The 16,506-nt window shown below is 43.7% G+C and overlaps 1 protein-coding gene and 1 long non-coding RNA gene across 5 annotated transcripts in view; both read right to left on the bottom strand.

Moving 5' to 3' along the window:
- The window catches only part of CHD2 (chromodomain helicase DNA binding protein 2), a 112,767-nt gene extending 102,137 nt beyond the window's left edge, over positions 1-10,630 (bottom strand). Inside the window, 1 exon segment of the mRNA XM_015414497.1 lies at positions 10,449-10,630. Coding sequence (XP_015269983.1) covers positions 10,449-10,510 — 62 coding nt within the window. The 5' untranslated portion in view covers positions 10,511-10,630.
- A 2,977-nt stretch (positions 10,631-13,607) lies between these two features.
- The window catches only part of LOC107113202, a 14,162-nt gene continuing 11,263 nt past the window's right edge, over positions 13,608-16,506 (bottom strand). For all 4 annotated transcript variants that reach the window (XR_001482610.1, XR_001482613.1, XR_001482612.1 and 1 more), the window contains exon 5: positions 13,608-13,944. This is a non-coding gene — a long non-coding RNA (uncharacterized LOC107113202). The remainder of the gene's footprint in view (positions 13,945-16,506) is intronic.

The following is a 16,506-nucleotide window of genomic DNA, read 5'->3' as shown; positions in this document are numbered from 1 at the left end:
CTGATCCCTGCTGCCTGTCGACCTTCATGCGGCAGCCTGTTCTGCAAATGGCCCTGAGACTTCTGGAGGAGTCTAAAGACCCTAAATTAAATTAACACAAGCAGTCTTACCCCATATCTCTCTATTAAATGGAATAAATCCTACCAGCCAGTCTCTTGTTTATTTATTTAATTCATTTGCGCGCGCGCACACACCCTTTCTCACAACGGGGCCCCAAAGCAGTTTACATCAGTCTCCTCTTCTCCCTTTTATCCTCACAACAACCCTGTGAAGTAGGTCAGGCTGAGAAAGTGGGATAAGTCCAAAGTCACCCAGTGAGCTCCCGTGGCACGAGCGGGGATCCGAGCCCGGGTCTCCCAGATACAAGTCCGATACTCCAACCTCTACAACACACTGGGTGCGTTCAGACGGGGCATTTGCAACGGTATAGGTGCCGGTTGGAATCGGTGTACTTACCGGCGTTCACACGTAGAACATCTGCCTTCCGTCCCTAACGGTTGGCTGGCTGTTGCATCTCTGCATGAGTCATCCCTGTGTCCCTGCCTACTCAGGGGTATCCTGAGTGCAACGGTTGTAATCGCTTTTCCCCCCCCCCCCGTCTGATCGCTCTCCACCGTTGTAGAGCCACTTCCGTTCGGAAGCCCGAAGCTTCCGATTTTCGCCTGCCTTTTTTTTTTAGGTCGGCGATATGCGCTTGGGCGAAGCTTCACCCCGGCGTTTGTTTAAAAAAAGAGAGAAAAGGTCCTTAGTTTAACTTTTAGAGGAGTCCGGGACCTCTGGGAGGCCACTTTGCTCTTTAAACTTTAAAGGTAAGTCCTTACCTTTAAACTTTAAATGTAAGACGGGGTGTTTTGCACATGCGTGAAGATCGCCATTCTGTGGATGGCTGCCTATGTGCATGCGCAAACTGTGTTAAAAAAAAACACCCACCAATGCCCGCTGTGTGTGAACGGGCATACAGCGATGGGCTCCGCAGACAGGAGGTAAGTGTGATCGCGGTACAGTTTATGGCGGCTGCAACGCCCCGTCTGAACGCACCCACTAACACAGTCCAGTGGCACCTTTAAGACCAACAAAACTCAAGGTGTGAGTTTTCGTGATGAAATGGAATTACAGATCATAGTTGTATCTATAGAGGGTGGCTTGTTAAATTAGCATGCAAAATAGTGAAAAATGTTTTTTTAACAGATAAAAAGAATGACAAGCTTGGTTTCTGGTTATCTGTTTGGGTTCAACTGTGGGGGGGAAACAACATAGGTAATAAATATGTCAGAACTAGAGACTGATCTATCCTAAATTGTGAGAATTGAGTCATTAGATCTCATCCAACTCCTTTCTAGCATGGAGGCAAACGTTAAAGCATCTTGGCTGTGTAGGGTATTTTTCTTGTCACCAGAACAGAGAATTACATTTAAATCTACCATTCCAAATTACACTACATATCCAATTATATTCTTAATTGTTAAGAGTGGTAAACTGAGATTTTTTTTAAAGTAACATTTTGCTTCACTAAAACATGGAGTTAACTGACAGAATCCTTTCCTGGGGTGCAGTGTTAGGTCAGAGATCAACAAAATATTGCACTGCATTGCAATCACTATTATAATACACTATTTTTAAAAAAAAAAAAAACAACATTAAAATATAGTGGATGTATAGCAGCTGCTGGTGTGGCCTTGGGTCAATCACAAGTTGTTTCAGAGCTGTTCTCTCAAGGATAGTCCTCAAAAGAGCTCTCTCAGCCCCACCTACCTCACAGGGTTATTGTGACAGAACAAAGTTAGAGTTCAATGGCACGTTTAAGACCAACATTTGTTCTGTTGTTTCAGACCAATACAGCTGCCCACAGGGTTATTGTGAGGATAAAATGGAGGAGAGGAAAATGATGTGAAATGCTTCGAGTCCCCATTTAGGGAGGAAGGCAGAGTAAAATGCAGCAAATGAATAGATCTAAAAATCTAGAGCCAGGTATCTTAACTTGACAAAGACAGACAAAAAGTGGAAGTTTTTGGGAAAGCTTGTGAATTAATTTCACCTCTGCAAACAAAGAAAACCGAGTCTCGAAGTACAAAATGCAGGCCTAAAAAGTGGTTCTTTCCCTCACCACACACACACACACACACACAGAGCTTTTCCGCTAGCAAAAGCTCTGACCAAAATGAGGCAAAGGCCCTGTAAACAGGCATGCAAATAGTTCTCGGAAGCCCCTTCAGCGAGAAAAAGGGGTTTCCCCTTTAACTAGACAAGGTGGCTATTAACAGGCGGTTCTTGACTCTAGGAAAGTGGGTGGGTGAAAAAAAGGGGGGGGAGAAAAGCGCACTTTTATGCAGAACTGATCTTTGAGTGCATTTCCGAAACATGCCGCACTCTTCACGGTGGTGAGCTGGTTTAACAATATTTTTTTTGGGGGGGGGGGGCCATGTTGCTCTGCTGTTTTTCCTCCAGGAGCCCTGCAGTCCAAGTGCAGATTTCCACCAGCCGGCTGCGTCTCTGCATGAGTCCCTGTTCTGGCTCAGCCTCCTTTGAATCAGCCTGGGGGGGGGAACTGGACAATTCTGCAGGGTCTCTACTACTGGTGCGATGGGATCAATCACTCCCAAAACGGAGACAAAGCGGAACTGCTCTCCTTCAGAAGGGGTTTGCCTGCTGCGTGCTCTCAAGCCATCTCCCTTGATACAGAAGATGCCAACGTACAGCTAAGGAAACAGCAGACGGGGCGATCGTCTCTGTAGAAACCAACAAGATTTTCGGGGTATGAGTTCCCGAGAGTCAAAGTTCCCTGAATCAGGAATGAGCTGTACTGGAGAGCAACGTTCCCTCTAAGCTGTGGAGTCTTGTGAGCAAAAATCTCACTTTGTGAGCTACTGGCGTTAAAGTTGTGAGCAAGCGATGTGGCTCCTGCATAAATTAAGTTTGCTCTGGAGCCATCCCTCCTGAGCTGAGACAAAAATGTGTGAGCCAGAGGCTAAAAAACTGTGAGCTACCTCACACTAAGTCAGCTTAGAGGGAACACTGCTGGAGAGCCACGTCCTTAGATCCCAGTCAGAAGGTGGGAAGGGTGTTGCAAAGAAAGGAGTCAGGATGCGGCGGTACAATGCGCACCAAGCTGATTACAGTGTGCACTGTACCTTTGCACCCTGAGTTCCCGTGACACAACTCCTGAAGGGCAGGGAATCGGTTCGTTGAGAGAGACTGCCCATTTGGAACCTAGCTCTGGAAGGAATAACTTTAATCTGTGCCAAAACTCAATCAGCGCATAGCACAGGTGTTTGGTTTAAAGGCTAGGGCCCAGTCCTCAGAGGAAAGGAATACCCCTGACGTGATGAGGGCGCTCATCACAGAAGAACTACAATCTCAGCTCTCCTTCACATGCACTTAACGGAGTCGCTTTTGGGCACGACTTAGGCAGGATTTTCAAATATAAAATGCGCCCATAATCTCTCTTCTCCAGGGGGAAAACAAACAGGGGAAGGCCTCAGTTTTCATTTTTAAACTACTGATATGAATTAGAAGAATCAGAATGAGAAAATTAGAATTGGGGAAATGTTGATATTAAATATTAAATTACCCGGCATTCTCCACTCCTCATCCCGGAAAGCTTCCATTGCAGTGGGGGGGGGCTTTGGGGGGGGGGGGGGGGGGGAGTGGCTTCCAAGCAACCAATAGGAAACGCCTCAAATCTGCATGTAACACAGAGACTTCCTGTAGGAAAATGGCAGGGGAGGAGATGCAAACCCTGAGACATGCAAACTGGCTTAAAATAAATCTCTATAATAGATAGTTTATCGTTTGACCTGTTTATTTAAACTACAGTTATTTAAAATTTATTAGTGGACCTAACCTAGGGTTACCATATTTCCAAAAGCAAACAAGGGGACATACTTACTGGCTACTTCAAACCAGTGATCACTACGCCAAATCTCATTTTAAATACCCCTCCTATTTAAACTGTGATAACTGCTACCAACTAGGAATATTCCTAACCTTCCAACCCAAAAAGAGAACGTTTTCATCAGGTGTTTTTTTTAAAGAGCCCTAAAGAGGATGGGGCTGCGGTGGCTCGAGTGGTTAAGACGCTGAACTGCAGGCTGTGAAAGGTCGGTAGTTCAGCAGTTCGAGACCCAAGTGTGCCGCATGACGGAGTGAGCTCCCGTCTCTGGTTCCAGCTCCTGCCAACCTAGCAGTTTGAAAGCAAGAAATTGCAAGTAGATAAATAGGTACGGCTTCGGTGGGAAGGGAACAGCGTTCCGTGCGCCTTGCTGTTTAGTCATGCCGGCCCCATGACCACGGAAACGTCTTCGGACAGCACTGGCTCTTCGGCTTTGAAACGGAGATGAGCACCGCAACCCTAGAGTCGGATTCGACTGGCTTTCGAGCAAGGGAACCTTTACCTTTACCTAAAGAGAATGGACACCAAAAAGAGGACATGTCTTCTGAAATGTGGACATCTGGTAACTCTGACCTGACCTACTCTTCCTCCAAGAACTCAGGGAGAATTACAGTCTGCTGTTTCATCTTCACAACAATCCTGTGAGGTAGATTACGCTGAGAATGTTTCGTCCAAAGTCACCCAGCAAGCTTCCATGGCTGAGCGCGGATTTGAATCTCGGTCTCTCAGACCCTAGTCCGATACGTCAGGCACAACACCATGCTGGATCATGTTTACAAGCTTTGAAAGTTAACTTCACCCCCACACTTTGCATTTTTTCACCTCCAAAACAGCACCAAGAACTCCAGCATCGGCTGCAACTCCACCGATTTCCCTCCCCCCGTTCCAGATGGGAATGGATGATCTCGGTTAGCCTTTTCAGACGCTGGCCCACAAATGGCAGTTTCCAGGTTTAAAACAGCCGTTTTTGTGACCTAGACAAGACAAACAGCCACTAAAAGCTGGAAACGCAGAAAAGGGGGTAATCCAACAGGCGTTTCCGCCATGACTTTTTAAAATTAAGCAAACTCATGGTGGCTGTGTAGTCCAATCATTCATGCCTTCGCACTGAGAGAAAGCTTCGCACTGACTTGTGCTAGATGACGGAGGGGGACGCTGGCAAGGATTTAAAGCAATGGCTCTCTTTAGGAAACCAGACTGAGTGTTAAGCTCAACCTGCTGCCCGCTAGGGACAAAAACTTGCTTCGGAGAACAAAGAACAGAGAAGTCAGAGCAGATCCGTGAATCTGATTGGGAGATTTAGAACCACGCTGGGGAAGGAGGCAGATTTTTTTTTTTTTTTAAGGAAAAACAAAACTGTTTTTCGGCACTCCAGGTTCCTTGCATCTTAAACAGACAAAATATGTTGTTCTGCAGGTTCGCTCTTCCAAATTGACACAATAAAAATCTGCCACAGCCTTTGTTTTTTAAAACCAGCCAAGGCTAGGTTTTGGGAGCCTTATCCAAACACAGCCGGTGCTCGCTTTGAGCTAACCAAAAATTTCACTCCTGACATTTCAGTTCAAAGAGTCTTACAGGGCAGTGCGTTGAGAGCCAGTCATAAAAAGGGCTGAGCCCTGGACACAAATTTCCACAACAGAGCTCATCCCAGGGAACCTGTGCAAATATAAGCCACGTGCAAACATCTGAGCGAATCTACAGAGCATTTTCGTCAGTACCAAGTTCGTTCTCAAACATAGCCAAGTTTAGAACAATGTTCCAGTTCAGAGCGAGTTATTACTGACTGGGGAGCAGTGGCGTTTTAGATGTTTGAGCGTTCAAAAGTGCTTCTTTCTGAACTCACAACTAGCATTGGTTTTTTTGCAAAAGTCACATGGCCAAGGTCTAAGGGATATCTATTCTCATTTACTGGGGTAAGTCGAACGTTAGCAGATTCGATTCTCAAATCCAGAGGGGGGGCGGTAGTCCCGCAGATAACTGTAATTTGTCACACAAATGCTTGAGTATCTCCCCTTTAAGCACACCAGACAACACTGACAGAGCACGATATCTGAGGTCACAGCCAGCATGAGGGGGACTGGCCCCAGATCACTTAAAGAATTCACACACACCCTTCCCATTCTCGTACAAACACTACTGTGCACTGGACACACGAGAAGCCGAGTGTGACGTCCGACACCAAAGGTTTATTTAATGCTTCCAAAGCTGCTGACTGCACGCAAGCATCTGATGACTTTGTGAAAAGCTTACAGCGACACGACTAGTCTGCGGCTCGCTGGACCGGTTTGCATTCGTTAGCATTTTTTATTTTTAGAGGCACACTGAGAGAGAGAGGACAGGGCGAGTGAAACTGCCCATGGCTCCAACTCGGCTTTTGCAGCAGCACGAAGTGGCCACCCTGCCTTGCAAGGCCACACTCGGATCCCGTCTGCTTGTGGCTGAGAAGGCAGAAGCTGAGAAAGTGAGATGAAGGAGCCGTGAGCCGCCCAGGGAGAGGGGGGAGACAGCGGTGCGGGGGCTGACGTCACCAGCAAGGCAGGGCTTCCACTGTCACCGAGCCTCCAGCGGTGACCCTCCTGTTACCAGGCAAGCCGACAGCCAACCGGATCCCACGGCCAGCCCAAATGGCCTTTGAACTCCCCACCAGCAACTTCCTGCTGTGGTCTCCCCCCCCCCCCCAAACACACTGCACTGCACTATGTCTCTCAGCTATGCGGCACAAAGGAACAGCCATTTTGTGACAAGCCGGGCTTGCAGTTAAAACACCTGGCATCTTTTGCCTTTTTGATTCGCATCCGCCTCTCCTTCCCCAAATAAGTGAGTGAGTGGCTTGCACGGAGACATCCCTGTGCAAAGAACACCAGCGAAGGTCCGGTTGCCGCGGCTTTCTTTTGCTTCCCTCCCTCCCCTCGTTCATTGTCTCCCAGCTAAAATCCTCCTTGCCAGAGTGCAGTTTCATAAAATGGCTGCCACCAGCATACTTTGTGAGCAGAGAGCTGCATCGGTCAGCTCCCACGGCCCGACTTGATTCAAGGAGAAACAGCCCCATAATAAATCCCCCGTTTACAAAGTGAACAAAAATGCAGCTTTTAATCTGCCATCCACCCCTAATGTTTCGGGTTTAAGCTGTGGTGTACTGTAACAGATACAACCTTGCCAATGCAGACCAAAATGCCAATGCATTTTGCTAGAGTGACACACAGTTGTCTTGTTACATGCATGATACCATGTAAACCATCCCCCCCACACATGTGAACGCCCTGATCCTGTACAGAGTTGACTTAAGTGCATTTCACCGACCAATGGCCTGATCCAAACTTCATTTAAAGGTAAAGGTAAAGGTTCCCTTCCTCGAAAGCCAGTCGAATCCGACTCTAGGGTTGCGGTGCTCATCTCCGTTTCAAAGCCGAAGAGCCAGCGCTGTCCGAAGACGTTTCCGTGGTCATGTGGCCGGCATGACTAAACACCAAGGCGCACGGAATGACTTCATTTACCTAGATGTAAAATTCCCTTGAATGGAATTAATGCCTCAGGACAATGTGCTTTGCTGGATTGGGAGCCAGGTATGAACAGGACTGCGGTCTTGAACTTCATACCATTCCACATCAAAATCTACAGGTGTATACAGAAGGCTCTTTTGCAATTGCCCCCAACATCTGGAGTGGGGCACGTGATGAAACATCTGGCACCCGCTGGGAGATGGCACTACTATGCTATCCAACTTCTGGCCCAGGAAATTTCACTTTAGCCTTTCCCCCCAAGGCCTTCATGTGACAGGTTAAGGATACTTTAAGACAAGGAACCTTTTTAATCGAGACAGGTTTTAAGCTGGGGTTTTTCCATGACTGAATGTTATATGGAGCCCTGATGGTTTTATTTTCTGTTTTATATTGCAGGCCTCTCAGAGAGCCTCAACCCTGGGAGAGTATTAAAATATAGTAAGTGTATTTCAAGTCATGTGCTTACAGTAAGGAACCATTACCATCACTTGTCCCTTTGTGAAGACCTCATGTAGCAGACTTGGTTCCACTTTGATCACAACCCAAACCTTGGCAGGTGTTGTTAGGGAAGAAGCCAGCATTGCAGTTGATTCTGGTGCTCTTTTGCAATGTTCACTCTAGGCTAGAGTCAAGCACTTTGAATCTTTGTGCTTGTGAAAACCTTCAAGAGTTGTGAAACTTGTGACTTTTTGAAGCATGTGAACGCTGCTCCGTCCCAACATGAAACTGAAGCTTGCAAGTTTTACCCCATTCCAGTGTGTCTGACTCCTGGAGAATGGGAGAGCACCCACATCTCACTAGTCAAGTATGAATCCATCTTCTACAGCTGAGCAGCAAAGAGCCAAGATAGTGTTTTCATTCAAAGATGACAAAAATGTATGTTTGCAAAGAAACTCCCAGGAGGGACTGACTGCCTTTTATACTCGTATTGTGGAGCTCTGAAGAGCAGGAAACAGTGAAAAAGATCTTGAGCTAGACCTTTGAGGGGAAAGGATTGTGTGATTTCTTAGGAGAATGACAACAAGGTACATGGGCCATTCATCTCCATTTTACATACGTTCCCCCTCCACAGAAACACACATCCCCCAATCAAGAGAGGACTCGATGTCATAGGTGGATTACGTGCTTCCTCTTCAATCTGACAAAGAGAGGAAGTCAGACGTCTATCACACCTCCATGCTGCTTGCTTAGAAGTGATTTCACCACAGGCCCACCTCTGAAAAGCCAAGAGCAGGAAGCAAGAAGCACACTTTAAAACATTCAGCTGACTTGGAAGCTCAGAAAATAAGCTTCAAAGACGACTGCTTAGAGCACTCAAGTTTCCCACAGTCCATGTGACTGAGAGCTGCCAGCAGTCAATATATTCTGATGAAAAATAGCAAAAAGGGGTAAGGGGGGGGGAGACAAGGAGGCAGTGCTTTATTTTCTTACAGTAGCTGCTTGCATATTGGCTGACACTGAACATATGATCTGTTACCCAGAAAGCAAGAGTTCGCATGTGGAGGTTATGCAAATAACTTACCCCAAGGGAAAGGGAAAGAAAAAATATCTCAGGAGGGATGATCCTATCCACACTGAATTCTGATACACCTCAAATTCCCAGCCTTTGTTTTAAAGGGTGGCCTGGTGGGCCCTCAGATTCTCCTAAAGCTTCCTTCTTCAGGTCATCACTTAAAAAAAAAATAATGAAAAAATTGCACTGGTTTCTCCTATCACTAATGTGTAGCTGGACGATTAATTTCAAGATCAACTTTTTAACCAAGCCAATTGTTTTAACTTTTATAACATCTTTTCCAGGGGGAGCGATCTTCATAAAAGGTTTAATGCATTATGCTATGCTCGTTTCCTTTGTGTAGAAATGAGTGGTGTGTGTCCCCCTCCCCACCCCATAAATTGCAGCTAAATCTGTTTAGCTTTTCGATGAGATTTACCCCCCACCACAAAATTTCAAATTTGCCATATCCAGAAATCACTCTCAAATCCTTGACCTGTTCTCAACAGCTTATCTACCAGAACATCATTTTCAACTCCAGGATACTTAATGCGTTAAGTCTGGATATCAAAAGATTTCATTCATTCATCTGCAACAATCACAGGTTGATATAGAAGTTAGCTTCAGAATTACAGATGCTCAAAAAGCTTCAGAATTACAGATCCTCAAAAGTAAAAAGATTTAACATAAAGAGGGGGAAATCAGTATGTTGCAGAAAAGTAAGATTTTAGATTTAGGACGAGCGAGTTGTTAAATTTGTTGTTTTTTAACAGCGGCACAAAATAAAGTTGCATTTGTGTTCTACTTCTCCTCACCCAAACCGGTAAAAATATCAAAAGTATATGCAGACCCAAACAAAGTGAACATCAAGATTCAAAGGTGTTCCCAGTATAGATTACTTTTTTAAAAAAATAGAACCAACCACTATTAGGAGGAAAATGTGGTTAAAGTGTATCAAAATACCCTAAAAATAACTAAAACAGTATCAAAGTTCGATATGCCAAAACCAAGTATCAAGCAATGGGTATCGACCCGACAAGCACTTTTCCATTTTTATTTTAAAATGAACATTTTTTCATTCATATAACTCCTGCAGGGTCTTATTTACTATACTATTCGACTACCAGGCTTCTGTAGGGCCTTCAGTTGGAAGTTTAGACTTCAGAAATTCTTCAAAGAAAAAAAATGCCTTCTACATAAATTGGTGCAATGCAGCAGCAGGCTAAAGAGGCAAGGTCATTTTTCCCAGCACAAAAGCCCTCCCAAAACACGAAATTCACAAGCTGAAATAGCTTAATATACAAATAAAGGGCTGCATCAAGAGAAAGGTGCATTACCTTTTTATCTATGCCATGGGGCCTCTAAGTCACAACCCAACTTTCCGAAATTGCTATAAAAAATTAGGGTGTGGCACCTTCGAAATCTCAAGGTCACTCCTTAAGCAAAGAACCAAAAGCAACGAAATATATATTTGCTTCTGGTATTGGTGGGAACCCAAGGATGTCAAGAGGTAAACAGTGCGATCAGGGTTAACCAAAAAACACAAAATAAAGTTGAGAGATCATACCTCGATGCATTGCTGTGGACAGAACCCTCCTCTCCGTGGCTTTTGTCCCTGGTTCTCATCATCTTTTAATTCTTAAAATATTAAGAGCAAAGCAGATGGATGCCTGGGTCTGCTTTGAAGTCCTGTGCCCAGGTATTTACTGTCAAAAGTTGAAAGAAAGGTAAAGTCCCACTTGCTGCCTTTGGCTTTCACGACGACGAACAAAAAAGTCCTGACGTTGCAATGGTATTTGTTACAATAATGCAGAAGGCTCAAAAGCACGGGGGGGAAATCACGAATTAAATTTTACATTTCCCCCCCGCAAAAAAATTAAAAGCGGGTACACAACACTGGGGAACATCGTGCAAACTTTCCCAAAGTAACCGTGGGAGCAGATATTCTCGGTATTTTATTGCGTCATTCAGGATCGTTCAAACCGGTCGACGACCAAAAAAATAAATAATCGAAAGTACTCAGAAAAGGGACAAAAATCCTAAAAAGCGATGGTTAATAATCGCCCACCTACCTGATCAGCGCCAGGTCCTACCCGATATTAGTTTCGGGTAGTAGGGAAACATCAGCTCCAAAATGTTTCCAAGACAGACGGACCGGGAGTCTTTTTTTTTAAAAAAGTATTTCTTTTCTTTCGAAAAAATATAACAAATAAGAGTTTAATCCCAAAAGATCCGCGGTCGTTTAATCGCCAGAGGCGATCATTAAAGCAAAAGGAAAAGATCCGGAGGAAAAGCTCATTAGGCGAGCGCACAAAAATGGAGGTACGCCATGGCTTCCAAGCTGGGAAAAACAACGACCTGGTCTGCCTCCACGGCTGCTTCTTTCCAACAAGGCGAGGGGAAAGAGCCCCCCGAACCTCCTTTTCGGCCCGAAAAACGCTCGCTCTCCCCCACGCCGGTCCCCACGAGAGGCCAGGGGCCGCAGGAGCCCCTCGAGGCTGCCCAAAAGTTGGGGAAAGTTGCGCAAAAGTGGTGGAGGAGGGGAGGGAAAGGCAGGGAGACTCAGCGCGCTCTCCAAGGCACAGCCGCCATCTAGAGCTTTCTTCCCAGCTCTGAGCTCTCCCTTTGATTGACACTCTCTACATTTACCCCACAACTCAGGTGATGTACCATAGACCCACCCCTTCATTTCCACCCAAAAAAACAAGAGAGGGAGCCTCCACCTAAAGGGAGGGGGTCCCCCCAACCCTGGGCATCTCAAGCCACCCCAGTCTGTGGAGGGGGCAACTTAACCCCATCTGGTCCAGACACCCTTTCTAAGCCAGAAAGAGAGATTATTGGCTTCTTTTGTTGTAGAAGGCTGGCATATTTCTGTCCTTGGGCTAAAATTACTTCCTCCCTGGACAGGAAGTGGTGATGCACCAAGCCATTTTGAAGCAATGGAAGTCAAGATGGGTCCATTGGGTTACCCCCAGTCCTCTACGTGGGTAGGCAAGCCCACCACCCAATGGGGTAATTTCCAGAAAAATGAGGAAGTATCTTCTTTTTAATAGCCATTGTGGGACAACTGACCATAAACATGCTCCTTAGAACAGTCATTCTAATAGAAAAGAGCTGGCTACTAGCCCTGCCAAGCTCCATAGCGCCTCCCTAGTGGCTATGCTTGGAAACAACAAATCGGGTAATTGAAAATCCAATTCATTGGTTACTGAAGTGGCTGTAAAACTGGGTCCATTGTATTGTCACGTCCATTTTCTTAATTTGGCAGATCTCGGATATTCAATAACAAAGACTCCATAAGGGGCCATATTTTAGCTGTATTCCATTCCCAACAGCTTTCTCAGCAACAGTGATGATGGACCAACAATCCCTTTGGAACTTCATGGGAGAGAAGCGCATCCAGTACCTCACCGCTGAGCATGCCCAATACCTAGATCTGAGGAAGTTCATCATGATCCCCTCACATTCCTCATGGATTTGGAGTCCACGCGCACGCAGGTGGATGTGAGCTTGATCCAAAGATACATAGTACCTTCTAACAAAAGCTCTACCAGTACAAGCCATAATCTGTCGCATTTTTCCGCATCCTTTCCAGCCCATATGCAATCCACACTAACCATTTTCAAGGAATCAGTCAAGAGTTGCTTAAAGTTGAGGCTCACACAATAGCAACAAGCAACAGGGAACCCCTTGGGTATAGGCTCCAGATGCCCAAATTAGGGGGCACCACAGCTGTTAAAATTTCTGGAAGAAACCCACATCCAAAGTATTCCACCAGTCCAAGCCTCATGTGCTTTGTCTAGACCCAAGTCACCATTTTTAAGCAATCAACGCAGGGCATTTGTTAACAGTGAGCAGGTCAGTAAAGATTCCTATTAATCTCCAAAACCACGACTACACAAATCAATGAAAGCCAACATAATTCAACAGCAACATAGCCTGTTGAGTAAATGTCTATTTTTCCCTCAGTAATCCTCCACATCACTATGCCAGGAGCAAACTGGGATCTCCTGTCCAAAAATGATGTGTCCATCAACCTACAATGGTTGGCCAAGTAGCCTTACATTGGTTGGCCAAGCTTGAAACGGCAAAACAGAACTCAAGAAAATACCTATGGTTCTTTAATGGTTTACATAGGCAAAAAGAAGCAAAAAGCGCAACTTCATCATTTTAACCAGTTACGTGGAGATCAGTACAACAGGACCATGGATTTCATGAACATTCGAACAAACAGCAACCCATTTAATATATTGATATGTATGATCTATGTTACCAGGCCGAAATTATTTCATGGCAAGATGTTCACAGGAGCTCAATGAAATGGTCAGGAATGGGTTCCATTTGTAGTTTATGTGAATATCTGGTGAACTCTAGAACATCAGTAGAAGACTCCAAAATACAATGTGTTGTGTGGTATTATTTTCACTAAGATCATTTAATTTGTACCATTCTAAAGTTGCTGCACCAGTTTGGAAATGTTTGGTCTTAACAGCCACCACCATTTGAAGTCAGCCAGACATATAACCCCCATCAGATATCACAACACACAAACATTTGTAACTAACCAGAGAACATACAAAACAAAACCCCAACCAAGAATGTAATCCTCAAACATTTCTCCTGTCCAAACCACCAACAGAAGATATTGATACATAATAATCATTCAGCCTGAAAGATGACAAACAAGAATCAAAATGTAAAAAAAACTTTTATTTAAAATCGTTTGAGATTGAATTGCACTTTTGCCAACAGACATGGGCCAAACATGTATGTACACATTCCTGGTTACCAGAATTCAGTAAGCCGCTTTCACCTCCCCAAATGAGTTATTAATACAAGACTCAAAACATTTAATTGTGAAAAAAATTATTAATGAGATGGCCATAAGGCCCAATCTTCTTTGGCTTAGAAAACAGCGTAGTCCATGCTAAAGTGCCCCTGTCTTGGATGGATATACTCTGCAACCATGCATTAGTTCATTTTCTCAACCTCTCAATCAGTGGAATTGCCATCTTGATTTGGAACTCGTAGTCTCCCTTTGAGATTCTTCCTTTGTCTGGATTCTTGATAAAAAAAATTAAAAGAAATATGCTGTTGGAATACATGTGATTTTTATCCTTAAACTAAGCAGCCAATACTGAATTGTCACATCTGAACAACTTCATCATGTTTTAAAAGAGTAAAGCAATGTCAAAATTAGATGGGTCAAAACTAGTATAATTCATGGCCAATCCATTAACCATCTTTCAGAATCACTATAGGGAATACTGAGGATTTATGCTTTTAATATAAAAATTCTACTTTGAACCACCACTGAAGACACAGGAAAAGATTAGCTTTAGCCACAACTTCTAAAAATCACAATTTATAGCTAAACTGACATTCACAAATAAACTATTGCCAGGTCCTTTCAATATTGCAAGGGAGGAAACTCTAAATTTAGTTCTTAATGAAATTATTAAACACATTTCAATTATTTGCTTGTGATTTTTTCAAACAGATCAAGAAAACACTAACTAGATAAGGTAAAAAGATTAATACATCACTATACAAATGCATAAAGAGCAATTACAGACCAGTCTAGGAAAACTCCAGCATGCACAGACATTACTCTATGGCTAGCAATATAGACAAAAGTAGTATACATGATGCAACTGGGGATTTCAAAGAATGCCAGAATGTACTCTCAACCTTCAGCAAACAGACCCCAGGAGAAACCGAGGAAAGGTCTTGCTCAGAAAAGGACTGCTCATAAATGGTTATATTTATAGAATTTAGCAGGTATTAGAGCTGTATGGTGTGTGGATAGTTGTCAAATGGTTAGTAATGATCTTAGTTGCTATATGTAGAAATCTAGAACCAATATGTGTCACATGTATTGTATTTTACAAAACAATAAAAAGATTTTTTTAAAAAAGAAAGGACTGCTCATATATGTATGAAGTTTGTTTCAGTCTGATTTTTGGTCATCAAGATCTAAAGAAAAATTGAATCCCTTTGTTCTGTTTTGATTCCTATGAATGTAGAACAAAATGGCAGAACAGCAGATACTCCAGTGTCTGCAGTAGTTTAACACAATCCATAGGGAAAGCCCATTAACCTTACAAGTTGCCTGTACTTCTGTACCCCTTCCTATGCATTCCTCATCACCTGAGCAATGCTGTAACTCAGTTTCAATTCCATGTGGACAATCAGCCCAAGGCAAATGGGTGCTTTGGTCAAGCTCCAGTTTTTCAGCCCCTCTGACACCTGCCCCCTCCTTCCTACAGAGTCCTTAACTGCACCCATCAATCTGAATGGGTGAGCCTATGATTTTAAAGGATAGCACCCAACGACCAAGGGAAAGCCAGATACGGCTCTCCATGGAATATATGAGAAAGATTTTTGGGATTTTCAGCAAATACAACAGAATTTTAAAGAAGTGCTTAGGCCATCATGTCCCATGACACTGCATGATCCAGGAAACTTCCATTCTAAATTGATTTATGAAATCAGCACAGGGTCTTCTCACAAGGCCAAAAAACAGGTTAATTAAACCATAAACAGTGAGGGATACCTAGAAAAGTCAAGATGTTAGTTACTGCAGCTGCAATATGCAAACCCAGCTGGGGGCAAACCTATACTACCATATGAGACTTTGAAAGGCACAAAGAACTCAGTCACAGAAGTGGGCAAAGTCAGGACTGGAGAAATCCACGTGATCACTTAAGCACATAAACATTTATTTCATTACTTTATTTGTAGACCACTTTTCTCACTGACACTCGAGGTGGATTACAGAATATAAAACCGTGCAATCAGTCCTTGACTGCCTATTTAGAAAGCATCTTTCGATTTACCCATTATCACAACATGCTGTACTATGTTGTTAGTTGTTGCATCAAGAAGCAAAGCCACATCTAGACTGCTGTAATGCAACCATACGCAAGAATTAGGCTTAAGGGCAGAAGTGGATCTTGTCTATGATGAATGGCTCATAAGAAAAGCATCTACAGATTATATCCTTATGTTGATAACTATTTGGTCTCTGTATTAAGTGATTGTCTCTTCTTGCCCACAGATGTTAGGCTCCTTCCCAAACCCATTTCAAATCCCCCTCTCCATATACTGTAGGAGCTTTTAAAAGTTCCTATTATATCAAATTATTTCCTATCACTTCACTAACAAGAAAACATAAATCCAGCCAATAATCATCATGTATTAATCAAGTCCAGTAACTGGACATCCAGCAAAATCAAGTTCACTGATTGCTGGTTACCAAGACTGGTCAAGAAAAATGAAGGAAGGCTATTGGCTTGAAAGGCAACCCAAATATTTTTGAAATTCAGTTTGGAAAGTCTCCTTCCTATTTGGCAATTCCAAAGACCAAACAGCAATTAAAGTGGTTTAGTTAAAAAAAACAACACATCTACATTTATGTTGTTGCAACCAACAACCAAAGATCAGGCCTGTTATAGTATCTGACCTATCTCACTGGAACTTTGTTCTGATCTATTGATGGGTCCTTACACGGTCTTCTAAAGCAAAACAGAAACAAAACTCTACAATCCCAGAGCAAAAAATAGCAGTACTCCATTCAACTTCTTTCTTGAAGTAGAGCAAAATGGTGGTATGTACAGGACATT

This window comes from Gekko japonicus, unplaced genomic scaffold (assembly GCF_001447785.1).
Source record: "Gekko japonicus isolate JY-2015 unplaced genomic scaffold, Gekko_japonicus_V1.1 scaffold324, whole genome shotgun sequence".
Classification (NCBI taxonomy): Eukaryota; Metazoa; Chordata; class Lepidosauria; order Squamata; family Gekkonidae; genus Gekko; species Gekko japonicus.
The sequence above is the reverse complement of the archived record's forward strand: the minus strand, read 5'-3'. Positions and strand labels throughout refer to the sequence as shown.